The 16,189-nt window shown below is 35.1% G+C and overlaps 1 protein-coding gene across 1 annotated transcript in view; it reads left to right on the top strand.

The window, feature by feature from the left end:
• The window catches only part of LOC105384568 (tachykinin-like peptides receptor 86C), a 56,351-nt gene that overhangs the window by 15,730 nt on the left and 24,432 nt on the right, over positions 1-16,189 (top strand). The window contains exons 4-5 of the mRNA XM_048621878.1: positions 4,063-4,197; positions 13,659-13,736. Coding sequence (XP_048477835.1) covers positions 4,063-4,197; positions 13,659-13,736 — 213 coding nt within the window. The remainder of the gene's footprint in view (positions 1-4,062; positions 4,198-13,658; positions 13,737-16,189) is intronic.

Below are 16,189 nucleotides of genomic sequence, written 5' to 3'. Positions count from 1 at the left end.
ATGTGGTCAAGCTGTGGTTACGTGTGAATAGAGTGGCAGCGACTTTTTGCAGTTGCGTTGTGGCAGCGACAAAATGTCGATGTGGTTGTGTTGTCGCTGTCGTTGCGATGTGGTAACCACGTCGTCGTGTGCAGTTAATACGGAGAAGAGGTGGCCGCGGTGCCACCGCCGCGTGGCGTCGTTGCCGTTGCGATGTGGTTGCGATGTGGTCGTATTACACAGGTGGTCGATAACAACGGCAAAATGTGGCACGTGTAAATTGGATTATTCATTTTCAATACAAAATATACGCCCGACCACACGGCGTGGTTGTGGTGTGGTTGTGGTTGTGGCTGTGGTGTGGTTGTGGTACGTCTGAATTGACCCTTAGACAGTAAACAGAAATGCGGACAGTTTTTTTCTTTGATTTTATGTGCGATACACCATCTCGTTCTCATTGTTAATCTAAGTTCCCAACCAATGTAATGTAGCCTGGCCGTGTAATTTTACAAATCTCACGAGTGCTGCCGTCTGTATACAGACAGACATTTATAACCGACATTATGGGAAAAAGTATGTTAGTCGTAAAATGTAACGCATCTTGTTATTACTAGCCAAATGTTTATTGTTGTCTTTGCGGCGTTGTCTCTAGGCGCTTTGCGTGTGGTTGGGTGTCACTTGAGTGAGTAAAAACGATATTAGAGCTGCCTTATCGAAATCGAAGATTAGTTAAACTACGGAAGCAAAAAAGTACACTAAATAGTAGCACTATCATCAACATACATACATGCTCACGACTGTAATCCCCGAATACGTAGTCAGAGGTGACTCGCAAGCGAGTCACCCGCTTTTTGCTGTACATTTGTACTCACGTGATAGGTCGCGAGCATATCATCAACAGTACATAAATACTTAAATAAAATTGAAAAACAAGATTTAAAAAACAAACATTAAGAGTCAGTAAGCGTATAACCTGAAGGTATTAAAGCTAATCCGTAATTAGAAATTCAATCTAAAATTAAACATTTGTCAATTAGCCGACCAATTTTAAGGGGACACAAAAAGTTAATGTTCCTGACTAAATTATAACATTCAACGGAATTTATCACCTTCAAGTTATTACGTAAAGAGGGTATAATTGCTTTTAAAACATCTGTGTGTAGAGGAAATTTCTAGGAAAACTGACGGTAACATTTTGTCCACATTAAAATATCTTTATTTCGCTGGTTAAAATAACATTTTACTTACAGTAAAACGCATTGGTCTGCCTGAAGTGACACTCTCTTGACTTGACCAACAACAAAGCGGACAAAAGGGTTAAGTAGGGACCCAGAAGTCTTGACCCTTCGTACTAAATGAGATGTAAGAGCGGACCTTTGTAATATAATTTTTACTCATTTTGAAATTTCTAACCAAAAAGTTTTGATTAACTAACTCTTTTTGGCTTTGTTAACTTGCTTACTGTAATATTTATTTGGACTGCTGTGATATTTTTTAAGTCAATATCTACAAAATTAAGCAGTTGTTAGCTAACCATGTATTTTATTATGAGAGTGAAATTTTATTGAGGCTTTTTCTCGTAGCAAGTATAAATACATTATTATTGAAATTGAAAGCTAAATGCTAAGAAATTAACAAAGCATCATATAATTTATAAAAAAAGTAAAATTAAATGTACCTAATACTTAATAAATTAGTTAGAGACAGTGCAGTGAAATACATAATAATATATTACGTGTAATAAAAATCAAAAAACCTAGATCCATACACCGGCAATAATTTAGATTATTTTATGATTTACCTATTTAGGTTAAATTCTTTAGTGTTTCAACGTCTTCCATGACCAGACTCTGCTTTAAATGGTTCAATATACTACAGGAAAAATAATAAACATTATCTTTAGCAAAACACTTAAAACACTCCAGGCATAATAGGATCATTTTATTCTATAATATAAAGTAATGATTTTCTTCCTTATCCGTTTTAATTCCTAGCGAATTTGCTAAAGAACATAATCTCTTTATAGCGAGCGACCCGTACAGTGTTTATCTTTTTGGTTTGTGAATTATTATATGAATAATTACCTCTTTTTCACATTTTAAAAATAGAATACGTAAAACTGTTATATTTTTTTCTCTACAGATGGTGGTTTTTTTTAATCTGGTGATCATCATCACTTACTTTGTAAATGTCGGGTTTGCGTGGTAGCTGTCTTCAGCTACAAAGGTTAAGATAAATTTCGCAATTTATATAAGTGATTAGCAGCAGCTGGGGTTCAATAATTACAAAGGTATTCATTAGCATAAATTAAATCGGACTAAACTTTAGTTGCACAATGCCATTTAGGTAATTTTGTAATAAATAAAAGTTACGTGCTACAGTTTTCGTAGCAGTGCTACGAACGCCTACGACGTAGCCACGTTGTAGCACGTTTAAAATATTGAAGTTCCCGCGAGCTTCGCTTCGCCTTAAAAAGTTTTCCCGTGGGAGTTCCGGGATAAAAAGTAGCCTATTGTCTTTTTCAGGGTCTAGACCATATGCATAACAAATTTAATTCAAATCCGTTCACTAGTTTTAGCGTGAAAGAGACAGATAGACAGACACAGTTACTTTCACATTTATAATATTAGTTAGGATTGTTGTCCTTGTACCTAATTATATTTTTTGATCTCTATGTTTTTTTGAGGTTTAAAATAGTTTAATTACACTAGCTAAACTAAACTAGCTTTTTATAAATTGAAGTGCTTATCGTGATTTTTCCTCAAAACAAAATGTTAATTAACAGCAGTACCTAAGTTTCAGCGCTGAAACTTCCACGACCGCAATAATTCTAGGGTTCCTCAAGATTTTTGGTCTCTTAAATTGCTCTTAGATGTAAACTAGTACAGTTCCAAGAACCAACTACAGCTAACTATAATCGTCCCACGACCCTTTTAGTTTTGCGACAAAAGTCTGACTCTCCAAGCAGGTTTATTTCTACCTGAAAGATAGGATTTTAATGAGTAGCCGCTTATTTTAAACGTACTTACAAAAGTAGTAATTAAAATATTGTGTAAGAGAGTACATAAAAGGGTTTATAAGTAACATATCAAGATGAATAAATTAGGGTAACGAAAAGGTTAATATGAACAATAAAAAATACTATTTATCTGAGTTATGTTATCTTGAGAAGTAAAGTTGTTTAAAGATGAATCAAAAAAAAAATTATCTGATGAAGTCCATGAACATAAAATGAAGTAGACAAAAACTGATGAATGTTTTTTATTAGTAATTCACAGTTAATAAGATTTGGGAATTAAAAAAGAAGGTGCCTAGATCAATCAATTGAAATCTAATTCCCTATGGATATTAAAAACAAACGACGATCTCACAAATCATCCAGTAAACATACTATTATACCTACTCTGAAATACAAAAATTCCCAAGTGTAAGCAAAAAAGTTATTTATGGTAGGCCTACTTAAGATTCAAACCGTGTCAGATTTACGATTTAGGTACAGGCTTTATTACTTCCATAACATTTACTGGTTCCGTACCGCTGGCCCGACACGCCCTTGACCGCATTCTAATAAACTCTTGTATTAAAAGTACCCATATTTATTGCGTCGTTATATCGCAAACATAATGTTAATACATCCTAGAGGCTAGCAAACAAAATCAAAAATATATTGAATATTTTCTTCGTAAGTAAGTATAATAATTTAAAATGAAATTTTCCGCTGCCACTCTGTATTTTTGACCCTCATTAGGTTTTTAATTTCCTGAACTGTCTCTGATATTCTGACTACGGGCCGGAATACCTACATTATTATCTAAGTATTTTTAACTTAGTCAAGTTAATGTTATGTTAGGGCCTCGATAAGCAATGAACGACCAAGATAGAGAATCGCAAACAAAGCTAAATACTGTCTGCATAAATATGTACTTATAAAGCTTTATGCGTTTACTTTCAAACATATCAACTGACAGATACCCATATTACAGCCTCTGCTGCCTAGCTTGGGGTCGGAAGGCCGTGTTTGAGATGTCCCCACATATTTATTTAATGTGTCGGTGGTGCTAACCCCTTTGCTGCTTGTTTCAGATACGTGGCGATAGTGAAGCCGCTGCAGCACCGGCTGTCGCGGCGCGTGGCGCGCTCGGCGCTGCTCTCCGTGTGGGCCGCCAGCGCGCTGCTGGCGCTGCCCAGCCTGCTCTACTCCGACACTTACCGGAAGAAGTAAGATTGTGTAGCGTGTATGTGTGTTTGTGTATATGTTTGTGGTAGCGTAGCTCGTAAACGGCTTAACCGATTGTTGCTTAGATTATTTCAGGTGATAGATAATGTTATTATAAATATTCTGAGCTATACTGCATCAAAATCGACTCAGCCGTTCAAAAGTTATGCGACTTTTAGTATCATATGTCTTTCTTCTTTTTCTTAGCCATTCTCAACCTCAAAGGTGTAGGCCTACTTCAGTCTATGCTACTCATCTCGATCTTGGTAGTTTAGTATCAAATATAAGTTTTTTACGCTGCGTTGGTTAGTTTTATTATATTTGGAGTAGGTATATCATTACGATCGATCTCCTTCTTCAACTATTCGGCTGCTGGCGCTGCCCAGCCTGCTCTACTCCGACACTTACCGGAAGAAGTAAGATTGTTTTGTTTTATAAGTTTATAGAGGGTGCAAGAGTTAAGATAGTAGGCTGAAAATAAGAAGGAAGTGCGCTTGTTGAACTCCAAGTCTCCAACATTTCCAGGAAGAAGTAAGATTATTTTAACCTCCTGAGACACAGAGATCGAAAATTTCACATCTTTCAGTTTTCGGCGGCTGCAAACTGGTGCTTTGTCTGAACCCTGTGGTGTGTCTGCCCATAACTAGAGACGCAAAAAGAGGCGTGTCTGTGTGTTTGTGTATCTGTTTTTGGTAGACAGGCAGCGTAGCTCATAAACGGCAAAAACTATTTTCGTTACGTTTTTTTCAGATCATAGATAATGTTATTTTGAGTATGTATGTTTAGACATTATAATAATTTTATAAAAATTTGCTTAGTCGTTCAAAAGGTATGCCTCTTTTAGTGTTGAATATCGAAGGTTTTTAATTTTGGTTAGTAGATTTATGTCGTTATGATTGTTCTCTCTTTAGTAAAGAGAATTCGGGCGATGTGCGGGTTTTAACATTTATAATGATGTTTATATTTTCGTGATAGAAAGTAGATGAGAATAAAAAATCAAAGCCAATTTAATAATTAAGTAAATCAGGTATTTATTGAAAATAAATAACATCAAAATCAACTGTTTGTTACATAATTGCGAATGTTCATTAACAAAGACTTATTTCCTGGAACCCCTAAATGAGAAAGTAATTACTAGATTATTTTGTGTTTCGTTTGCTCTATTTTATTCGTGGAAATCAATATAATTGTAACTTCATCATAAAAATTAAGTAAAAAATATTTTCACTGTACAAAATAAAACCGTTGTAGTAAATTTCGGTTTTACAAAAGTAGTATGTCTTTCTTTGTGGTATTTTTTTCTGAAATTGCATTTTCATTATGGGTAAACGCACCTAGGATAGACAGCAATGTTTACTTCTGACGGGCCAATCCTTTCACCACGGTGATAAACCAGTCTAAGTCTAGTATTCATGAAACTATGTAGTATGTATTTAGAAGAAGCTAGATAAACTTTCAGAATGGGACCATCACCGAAGTTCACTGATGATATTTCACCTTGTAAATATCTATAAATAAATGCCCTATATAACAAAAATAAAACATCAATCAAATGGTATTCTGGGTTATCGATTAATGTCTTTTTCGCGATCAATCAATTTATTTGCGGCTCCGAATAAAGCCTTTCCTATTTAACATTATAATTCAATCTCCTTTGTTTGTCGCAAAAATCAATTAGTTTTAATGTGAATATCTGAGTACCATAACATTTTTTCGTGCCCACATTTATTTTTTATAATTCCATATATACCTTATACCTACCTATATTAATTCCATTCGTTTGGGAGCTATGTTGTAAGCGTATATGAGACAATTATAGATTCTGATGATCACTAATCTAATAATACCATAGTTTTTGTGTCGTAAAACATACATAAATAAAAATTCTATGAACAGGATATAAAAGTATTATATCCAACCAGTACATGCATTTATTCCACTTAGCACCATCTGTTCGCAAAGGTGGCTGACCCTTGTTGGTATTTGTAGAACAACAGAAAATACCTTAACCCCGTCTTTTACTTAGACAAAGTGTTGCTGAGTAGCTTAAATACATTTAAGCTTATCTAAGTAAAAACGGTAATTTTGGCGAAAGTTTCCCTGTTTACACAATTGAATTAAATTTGTGTCTTGTACAGTACAGTGTGCCAAAAAACTAAGTTACACTCACGGGCAATGAAAAGGTCCCAATAAGAAAAGCATCAAATTACTCCTAAACGGAAAAGGCTAGCTTAATGACGCCTTCTGCATATTGTATCAGGATATTAGCAACTTAAATTGGTAATATTTGGTTTAAATTTTAAATTTAATGTTTAAAAATTTGGTTTGTTTGCTGTCGGCATTTTGTGAGTGGTTGACGGTGAGTGTATAAAGAAGTTTTTATTTCTCGAATGACTTATTAGACAGTTGTAGAACCAAAAATATTACACCCGAGTCCGCGTTGTTCAGAGTCACTTTTAAGTCACCCACTTTCGGCTTAGTATAGGTCTTTTACTAAGTACCTACAACCTGAGGGATATTATTCATTGTTTCATTTTATATGCGTTAAGTCGAAGACTCCCTGTTAACTTTTTCTTAATTTGACTGTACAGTACACGGAACCTATTTGCATTTTCGGCTAGAATGTCTTGCTAATAAAACTTTGGAATTGGTAGACCTTGCTTTGCGAAGCAATTAATTGTATCTGGCTTCTTGTTTCTGTTGAATGCAAAGTCTATTTTGTCTGGAACGTGCCTTTTTAGGGTTCCGTAGCCAAAATGGCAAAAACGGAACCCTTATAGTTTCGTCATGTCCGTCTGTCCGTCTGTCCGTCTGTCCGTCTGTCCGTCTGTCCGTCTGTCCGTCTGTCACAGCCGATTTACTCGGAAACTATAAGTACTACAGTGATGAAATTTGATGGGAATATGTGTTGTATGAACCGCTACAAAAATATGACACTAAATAGTAAAAAAAAGAATTGGGGGTGGGGCCCCCCATACATGTAACTGAGGGATGAAATTTTTTTTTTCGATGTACATACCCGTGTGGGGTATCAATGGAAAGGTCTTTTAAAATGATATAAAGTTTTCTAAAAAACATTTTTCTTAAAGTGAACGGTTTTTGAGATATCAGCTCTCAAAGTCGTAAAAAGTATGTCCCCCCCCCTCTATTTTTATAACTACGGGGTATAAAATTCTAAAAAAAATAGAGGTGATGCATGCTAATTAACTCTTTCAACGATTTTTGGTTTGATCAAAGTATCTCTTATAGTTTTTGAGATAGGTTGATTTAAGCTACGGAACCCTTTGTGCGCGAGCCCGACTCGCACTTGGCCGGTTTTTTATTTATAAACTGGGTTAAGTTAGTATTTTTTTTATACCTAATATTTGGAGAACTTACAGCTATGAACATATTCAGGTAAACAGCTACTAGCCAATTACAAGTTCCCACATAATTATGGTTCCAAGGGTAAGGCTTGCATTCTAGAACCCATCTCTTCGCTATAAATTATAACCCAGACTAAATTCTATAATATAGGCTTCTCCCAAGAAGTGTCATATAGTCATGTCACTGTCCTCAGCCTGTTATTTTTATACTTCCCTCATTTCCCTATCTAACTATGCCATCAACCCTGCAGCATGGAAGAAATGAGATAGATGTCTCAAATATTGATGGATGCTGGGATGAATAACTTTGTGACTGTCAGATGGCACAGTTTCTGACAGATCCCTTTTTAACCCCGTTTATATGCGATAGATGATGTTTATTTGGCAGATTTGTCAAGGGTTTTGCACTGAAAGTGCCTAGGTGTGATTTAAAGGGGTTGTCGGTGATGAGACACACGCTTCAAGACATGACTTTTTTGTCATTCATATTCCTTTTTTTGAAATACATAAAATTAAATAATGTGGTATACATAACTACCATACAAATTTAATTAATAGCTCAGCAACGTTATCAGTATTCAACGATCGTCCAACGTTGTCTAAACAAAACTGTAATTTTTAGCTTCTTCAGTATCTACGAATCAGAGGGCTGAAGAAACAAAGGGTTTCCTTCGGGCGGACATGAGGAGTGTTGGGGAAAATATTTTATTTTCTGACCCTTATTCCGAGGGGAAAAGGATTTGTCTTACATTTTTTGTTCGACCTCTTTTTTATTTTATGGACAACACTAACGAGCTCGGTTCCTTTGAATTCGCTGTGAGTTCTAAGAACCGTTGGAATGGGATCAGGAAGTAGGTACTTATGTAGGGAATTTTAATGTCATTTTATTAACCCGCCAGTGGTGACGTGAATTTGACTTACATCGTTGGTGACGCCGGTCTCACGCACCGGGATTTTCAAACTTATTTTTTTTACTTAATTAACTACACATGCTACTTAAAATTAGTTTAATTTTAAAGATAAGTATTTGTTTGACAATAAAACAAAGCATTATCATAAATCACGGCTCGTTTATTAGTCCTTTTACCATGGTACTTAGAACACTTAATATTTACATAATTTTTCACCTATCATCTTAAAAATTAAAAAAATACAACAATTATGTAATTTTTTATAACTAAGTCCACCTTTTATAGTTTTATAACACTACGAACTTCATAAGAAAAAACAAAAATTTATATACTTCTACCAAAAAAAATATAATAATAATACACTAAAAGTCATTGTTTCTCCACAGCCAAACAGTCTCTGCAAAAAGGCACTTACATGGTCGTAACACATATATTTCTTACATTTTGTGACAAATATATCAAATTTTTCTGTTATTTTCGCTATCCACATTCATAACATTGACAATTTTTTGAAGGTCCAGCTATCTCCGTCGTCATTTTCAAGGACATGCTGAAACTAGCTGATATTACTGTAAAAACTTATTGAAATCTATTAAGTACTTATATTTGTATAAATACCTACAACTATCTATTAAAAATAGTTCAATCATGAAATTTACAATCACAAAACAAAAATACAGTCAAGAAAAATAAAAAAAATGTATGAAAAATTTAAAAAACATCTTTAAATTTGACTTACATAGTCGGTGACCCCGGTCTCACGCACCGGGTTGGCGCCAAAACTCCGAAACCTGCGCACGAGTCACCGTCGCGGGGTGGACTGACGATGGGGGATGGGAAATGAGGCAGCTACCCGAAATCACAACAAAAATCGATGGCTAGTGAGAAAGTTATTCGACTTTTTCGAACCACCCGGTCTCACAGACATATACGTCACCACTGGCGGGTTAATACTGTGTGTGTGTGACTGTATGTGTTAGTAGCTAACGGAAAAAAAGAAACATTATGTAACGTAATAAAGTTATTGACATACCTACATAGTTGTTTCTTGTTTACAAATAAAGGCATTTAGTTCGTTTTACCTATTCCTTAATGGACGTGCATTAGTTTCAGAAGTTCATGGTCTAATGGCTTTATTTGTTTACTAGTAGAAGAGTAACAATGAATCACATTTAACGTTAACGACAAAAAAACTACGACATATTGTTTTTTGTTTTTATACGTTGTAAGTTCTTATAGAGGTAAGTAATAAAATTCAATGATTTATGGTACTTACTTACAAAAACACATATGACTGAATGAATAAGTAGGTATTTTCACCTCCATATTTTTTACTTTCAATTGTAAGAAAGTATCACTGGTTGTAAAATTCGGCGCGAGTCAGAGATGGGTTATGTTATGTAGGTTTGTATCAGTAAAAATACAGACATGTTCTAGCAAAGAACTTAATAAAAAAAGTGCGTTGGCATTTTAGGATAGTCGTAAAAATGACTGCCACTGAACCGTCAAAACGTAAGCTTGCAGAAAAAAGCTTATGAGAGCAAAGTTTTACAACAATATTGAAGTTTATAATAAATATACGAGTATTATCAACTTGCTTGTTGTGTTAGATTTTCCTATGTTACCTACTATTGCTATAAAAAAATTAATGTACCAATTACATACATTTTATTTATTTCTGAAAATTAAAATACTTATTTGATTTTTGCTCTTCATTTTGGTCGTATAAAAGTTAATAAGGAAGAGAAAACTTTACATTATACACCTCGGGACTGATTTCAAAATTGCACTTGCGTAAAAATACACGAGTGGTTCTTTAGTTTCTCTTTTATTCCCTTTCGGAAGTAAAAATTTAGTGGAAATTTGAAAAAATGTTGTATTGAAGCGGGTGTCATGGGAAAGGATGTTTTTGAAAACGGATAGCCCGATCCGTATGGTTTTATTCTTGCGTTGCTGTTCTTTGCCGATTACTCTGAGGTTGGCGACACACGGATCCCACAAACGGTAGTTAGGATGCCATCAATATTGCATCCTGTTCCTGTAGTGTGTGATTTGCTTTGAAGCGCCATTCTGTTGTCGTTGTGGTGGATTTCAAAAGAATTTTGTACCTAGTCCGTTTTGCGCAAAAAAAAAACTGTGCTAGTATATTTTTTGATCAACCATTGCAACGGTGTCCTGTGCATGCCTCAAAGTTTTGATAGTAAACCTTACTATTGCTACTGTACGCTTTGACGTACAGTTTTCCCGTGGGAATTCCGGGATAAGCTATACGTTACTGCAGGGTTTCAGCTTCTTGAATACAAAATTCCATAAAAATATGTCCAGTAATTTTCACCTGAAAGAGTAACAAGCATCCTTTGCAGACTTTCGCATTTAATAATAATATGTGGGGACTTCTCACACACGGCCATCCGACCCCAAGCTAGGCAGAACCTGTGTTATGGGACAGCTGATATATCTACACAAATACATAGATAGATAGATACTAAATATAAATATCAACACCCAAGACCCGAGTACAAATATCTGTCTTTAAACAAATATCTGCCCCAGCCGGGAATCGAACCCGGGACCTTCTGCTCAGTAGTCAGGGTTACTAACCACTACGCCATTCGGTCGCCATTCATCGCATTTACAATATGTATTAGCAGGATATACAATGCGAAACAATTTATTTATTGCAATTTATCAAACGATAAACCTAAACCTTTTAAGGTAAACCCGATGATTAAATTGACTTTATATCTGATTGCGATGGATTGGAAAATCAGATAGTTATTTTTTACATGTGACTGTTTAAAATTTGTTAAGTGCTGTTGGCTTATACAGTACATTGAGTAACCCGAGTCTGCGTTGTTCTATGACACAGTACGAGTGTGCAAGTTCAACCTTTTGTTTTTACTAAACCGTGAAAACTGATAATTGGATATCAGTTTTACTCTTTAAATACTATTCAACTGTTTGCCGCTCTAAGTTTTCCATAAATATAAAATGAAATAATATTAAAATATCCGCTCGGGTCGGCTACAATTCACTCAACTTATGTTAACAGGCAATTTAGTGTTTTCTCTTGGGTGCTTCTGAGCTATGAAGTTAACCATCGGAACGCCTCATCCAGGATCAAACGGGTAAATGGGGACTCATTAACCTGTCATTCATCAAATCCTTTCTATCCATTGAATCATATCTACGTAACACTAAGAACGGAAAAAATCGGTAATGTCTGAAAATATTAGAAGTACTTGGAGCGGTGGTAGCTCAGTCGGGTAAGCTCCCGCTTCTCAAGCCAGAGATGCGGGTTCCCGGCGCTGACATGTACCAATGAGTTCTTTTAACTTAAGTACAATGTATACCATCGCTCTTACAGTGAAGGAAAACATCGTGAGGAAACCTGCATATCTAGATCTAGCAAATCTAGATATGTGAACCCACCAACCCGCAGTGGACCAGCGTGGTGGGAAAATGGTCCAAGCTTAGGAAGGCAGTTTAGACCTTGGGGATATGCACAACGGTTCCATTCGAGAGAGCCAGGTGCAGGTACTTACACCCCCACAGAGAATAGAATAGAATTACTTATAATACAGGGTGAGTCTTTCATAGGTGCACATCTGGAAGTATGTCACAGAGCTTTTCATTCTGAACAACTTTTGTTATGATGACCATGGGATATTCCCTAAAAAAACATCTACTCCCCATACAGTGTCACGTAAACAACCATTTTGGTATGGGGAAGCATCTTTTTTTTCGTTACAAATGTAAATGGTATACTCACGACGAATTTACTACATGATAATAGTTAACGCTGAACTCTATATCCTATATCAATTTACTTTAGCCCACCCCTGCACTTAAATTGACTTTAAAACTCAGTTGACAGTTCTATTTCCAATCGCCCGCAATCAAACTCGTTATAAATTCTAATTCTTTTCGTTTTCGTTTTCCCCGAACCCTCAACAATGAACTTGAAGTTGAAACTTAATTATACGGGTGATATCATTCACCAGAGTTTATTGTCCCATAGTTTCATTGCGAGTTTATTAGCTCGGTCATATTCTCATATTCCGCTAAACATTGATGTTGATGGAAAATTTCGAAAATGTTTATTTACTATGTACATTTTATTTATGTACATGCTGTTCAAAAGCTCAAGTGATTTTACTATAATAATATAATAATTTATTTATTTCAGACAATTTGTCCATATAAAAACACGGTTTACAACACTTACATTCTAATATGTACTTAATAACTAAAACAGATTTTGTTCTTATGACTAGTTGCCAGACAAGTGGACTAGATTTTCATTTTTTTGAATGACCCCCAGACCCTCTTTAGGATTAATGTAGCTACCCATTTTGAAACATACTGTATATAATTAGTATTATTAAACAAAATGATATTTCTACTTTAGTTCTTTTAAAGCGGCAGTCGAAAATTTTCAATCTTTTTTGATATTTTGTAAGTGTTTAACTATATCTTCTTGCTATAGAGACTTAGTTATACTGTAACTTACTAAAATGACTCATATTGTACTCAAGCAAATCATTAGGGTTAACGACGTAATCTAAATATAGGGTAGCTTTAGTTCTATCTACACTATAACTTTACGCTATAATTACTATACTTCGTGTAAAATACATAGGTAGTAATAGATACGCAACACACATTATGCTCGCGATTTCATTGGTATTTACATCTCAGGATTTCAACCCACACCCCCTTGAGTGAGACGGAAAAATTAGTACGACATTATAAACATAAAGCTCGAAACATATGCATTAAATAAATAAAAAAAACAATGTGTAATGAAACTGCTAATTAAATTAAATGCAGCATATATTTTTTCGTAACTTGAATACGTAAGTTGGATTAGCAGAAAAGCGATTTCCCCCAGAACAAATTTCTCTTTAAAAGCCTGTTTCTGAGCAGTTATTCTAAAGCCGTTTATTGGCACTATTACTCGCTTACAATGATGGATGATTGTCCAACACGACAGATGAAGATTTAAAGTAAATCACCAGAGGGTCTATGTACAGTGGGCTGCAGAGAAATCTGACTCCCCCTCATTAGCAATGTCACTCTAAGAGGAATCTCCCTAGAAGGGGTCAGGTTTTTTTTTTCCCACACTTATGTAGTTATAAATTGAATACTTATGTAGGTATCTAAAATGTATTTATTTATTTCCAGGTATATCAACGGAGAACGTGAGATCTGCTTCATAAAATGGCCGGACGGCAGCTACCCAACATCAAGAACCGACTACATGTGAGTAAAATAATATAATATACACAGTTTAGGTACTAGTAAAGAAAAAAATCTTTCATATCTTATCGAAATTCGGCTGCATAAAGGTCACCTGAGTATTTTTTGGGGTCAAGATTTTACACAATAAACAAACTATTTAAGTAAGTAATATTTAAATGAAACACAATGTCTAAACAAATCCTTAATAAAATTATCGCGTTCTGAAATGGGGCTGACCTTTTTATATCTGTCAAGATACGAAGGAATTCAGAATACGATTTTCCTGGTCCGGTCCAACTTAGCGTGTCCACGCGTTTATATATAATATATATACTAAACTACACGTAACTACATGTGTATATAGCCATCACATTGAGTTAGAGTGCTTCAAAGTTGCGGCGGTCTTGTAGAGAAGCTAACAACATCAACTGGCAGTAACTAGCTCCGCTGCAATCGCGGACAGAAGTTAAAAGAATCACTTACTTGTTCTCAGTGGTCTAGGTTAGTTTAAAGTGAACTTGTATTCTGTTACAGTAGTACTTCAGACAAGACGTACTTACGTCATTGTTCAAAAGTAAAGTACATCGAGCTCAGAGGGCATTCAAAAGTCAGCCACTCATTACCCACTTTCCACTGTAGAGGGTGGTAATACTTCAACGTAATAGATTTTTAAGTACCACCCGAATGAAAACATGAGAGGCTGTTTTGGCTTGTATAGTAAAAAAACCGGCCAAGTGCGAGTCGGGCTCGCGCACAAAGGGTTCCGTAGCTTAAATCAACCTATCTCAAAAACTATAAGAGATACTTTGATCAAACCAAAAATCGTTGAAAGAGTTAATTAGCATGCATCACCTCTATTTTTTTTAGAATTTTATACCCCGTAGTTATAAAAATAGAGGGGGGGGGACATACTTTTTACGACTTTGAGAGCTGATATCTCAAAAACCGTTCACTTTAAGAAAAATGTTTTTTAGAAAACTTTATATCATTTTAAAAGACCTTTCCATTGATACCCCACACGGGTATGTACATCGAAAAAAAAAATTTCATCCCTCAGTTACATGTATGGGGGGCCCCACCCCCAATTCTTTTTTTTACTATTTAGTGTCATATTTTTGTAGCGGTTCATACAACACATATTCCCATCAAATTTCATCACTGTAGTACTTATAGTTTCCGAGTAAATCGGCTGTGACAGACGGACAGACGGACAGACGGACAGACGGACATGACGAAACTATAAGGGTTCCGTTTTTGCCATTTTGGCTACGGAACCCTAAAAAAAGGCCAAGTAGATGATAAAAAATGTAATGAAACTTTTATTTTTCATTATTTTGTTGAATATTTTATATTAATTATGTTAGGTAGGGTTGGTGCAAACATGCAGATATGTCAAAAACAGAGCGGAATTCATCGGAGCGGAGAGTACAGTGTCCCACATGGCGTGAACAGTACAATACTTACTTATGTATATAAAGTACATACATCTGCCTTATGATAAATAAGTTTAGATTAAGATTAATAATTAATAGTATGATTAAAATACAGTGTATCCTGCGGCAATGCCACATGACGGTATCTCTTAAATTCTCAAATGCCCTACAAATTTTATCTAAGTCCTACTAGAACGGACGGAGTCTACTTTTAAGGCCGGAACAAAGGAATTTCATTTGCAAAAGTTTAGATAAAAGCAGCATGAATGAGATAAATTATCTCTTTCCATTTCTTTGCTCTGTGTTCTGAGACTATTCACCTGTCGCCTCTTCTAAATGGATCAGTTTTTCATTTATTCACGATCTCCCTAAGTAATTTTGTGTTACACTCTTTTAAACTCCAACTTTTTAGGGCCTGTTTCATAATGTCTGAATAATGGCTATCTGCGGAATAAAAGACATGCTGTCACTCTCTATAATTATGTTCATATCCATCAGGTAGCCATTATACAGATAATATATTGTCTATCAGGTCCTTATAACCTTATTTCACTATATAATATAACTACTAGCAGGTTGTACCGTACGCGTTTCGTTTTCAAAATTAATTAACCAAAAATAGGTATTATAAGAAGAGATTTTTTTTATTTATTGGCATTCGTAAAAAAACACTTGATGTTTATTATGTATCCAATAAGAATAAGAGAAAAAAAGTTTTTCGTGCAATCGATTGTCACCCGTAGCGAGAATTTATTGGCTGCTTACTGAAACAAACGATCGTTTATTTTTCACTTCGGACAACAACACATCACAAACAGTAGCTAATAAAACAATCGAACCAACAATTCCAGCATTTTCATATTCAGTATAGAATGTGTTAGCGCGAAAATGACATTGTGTGTGCATTAAATTTATACCTATACATTAAACTATACAAGCATTCATGTTCAATAGTGTGTTGTTGTGTATGATATTACATATTCGATTAAGCAGGCTGTAAAAGTAATCCTCCTGATAACTTAAACCGTAATCTGCCTCCCT

The sequence above is a fragment of the Plutella xylostella genome, chromosome 6 (genome assembly GCF_932276165.1).
Source record: "Plutella xylostella chromosome 6, ilPluXylo3.1, whole genome shotgun sequence".
Classification (NCBI taxonomy): Eukaryota; Metazoa; Arthropoda; class Insecta; order Lepidoptera; family Plutellidae; genus Plutella; species Plutella xylostella.
This window is presented reverse-complemented; position numbering and strand designations above follow the sequence as displayed.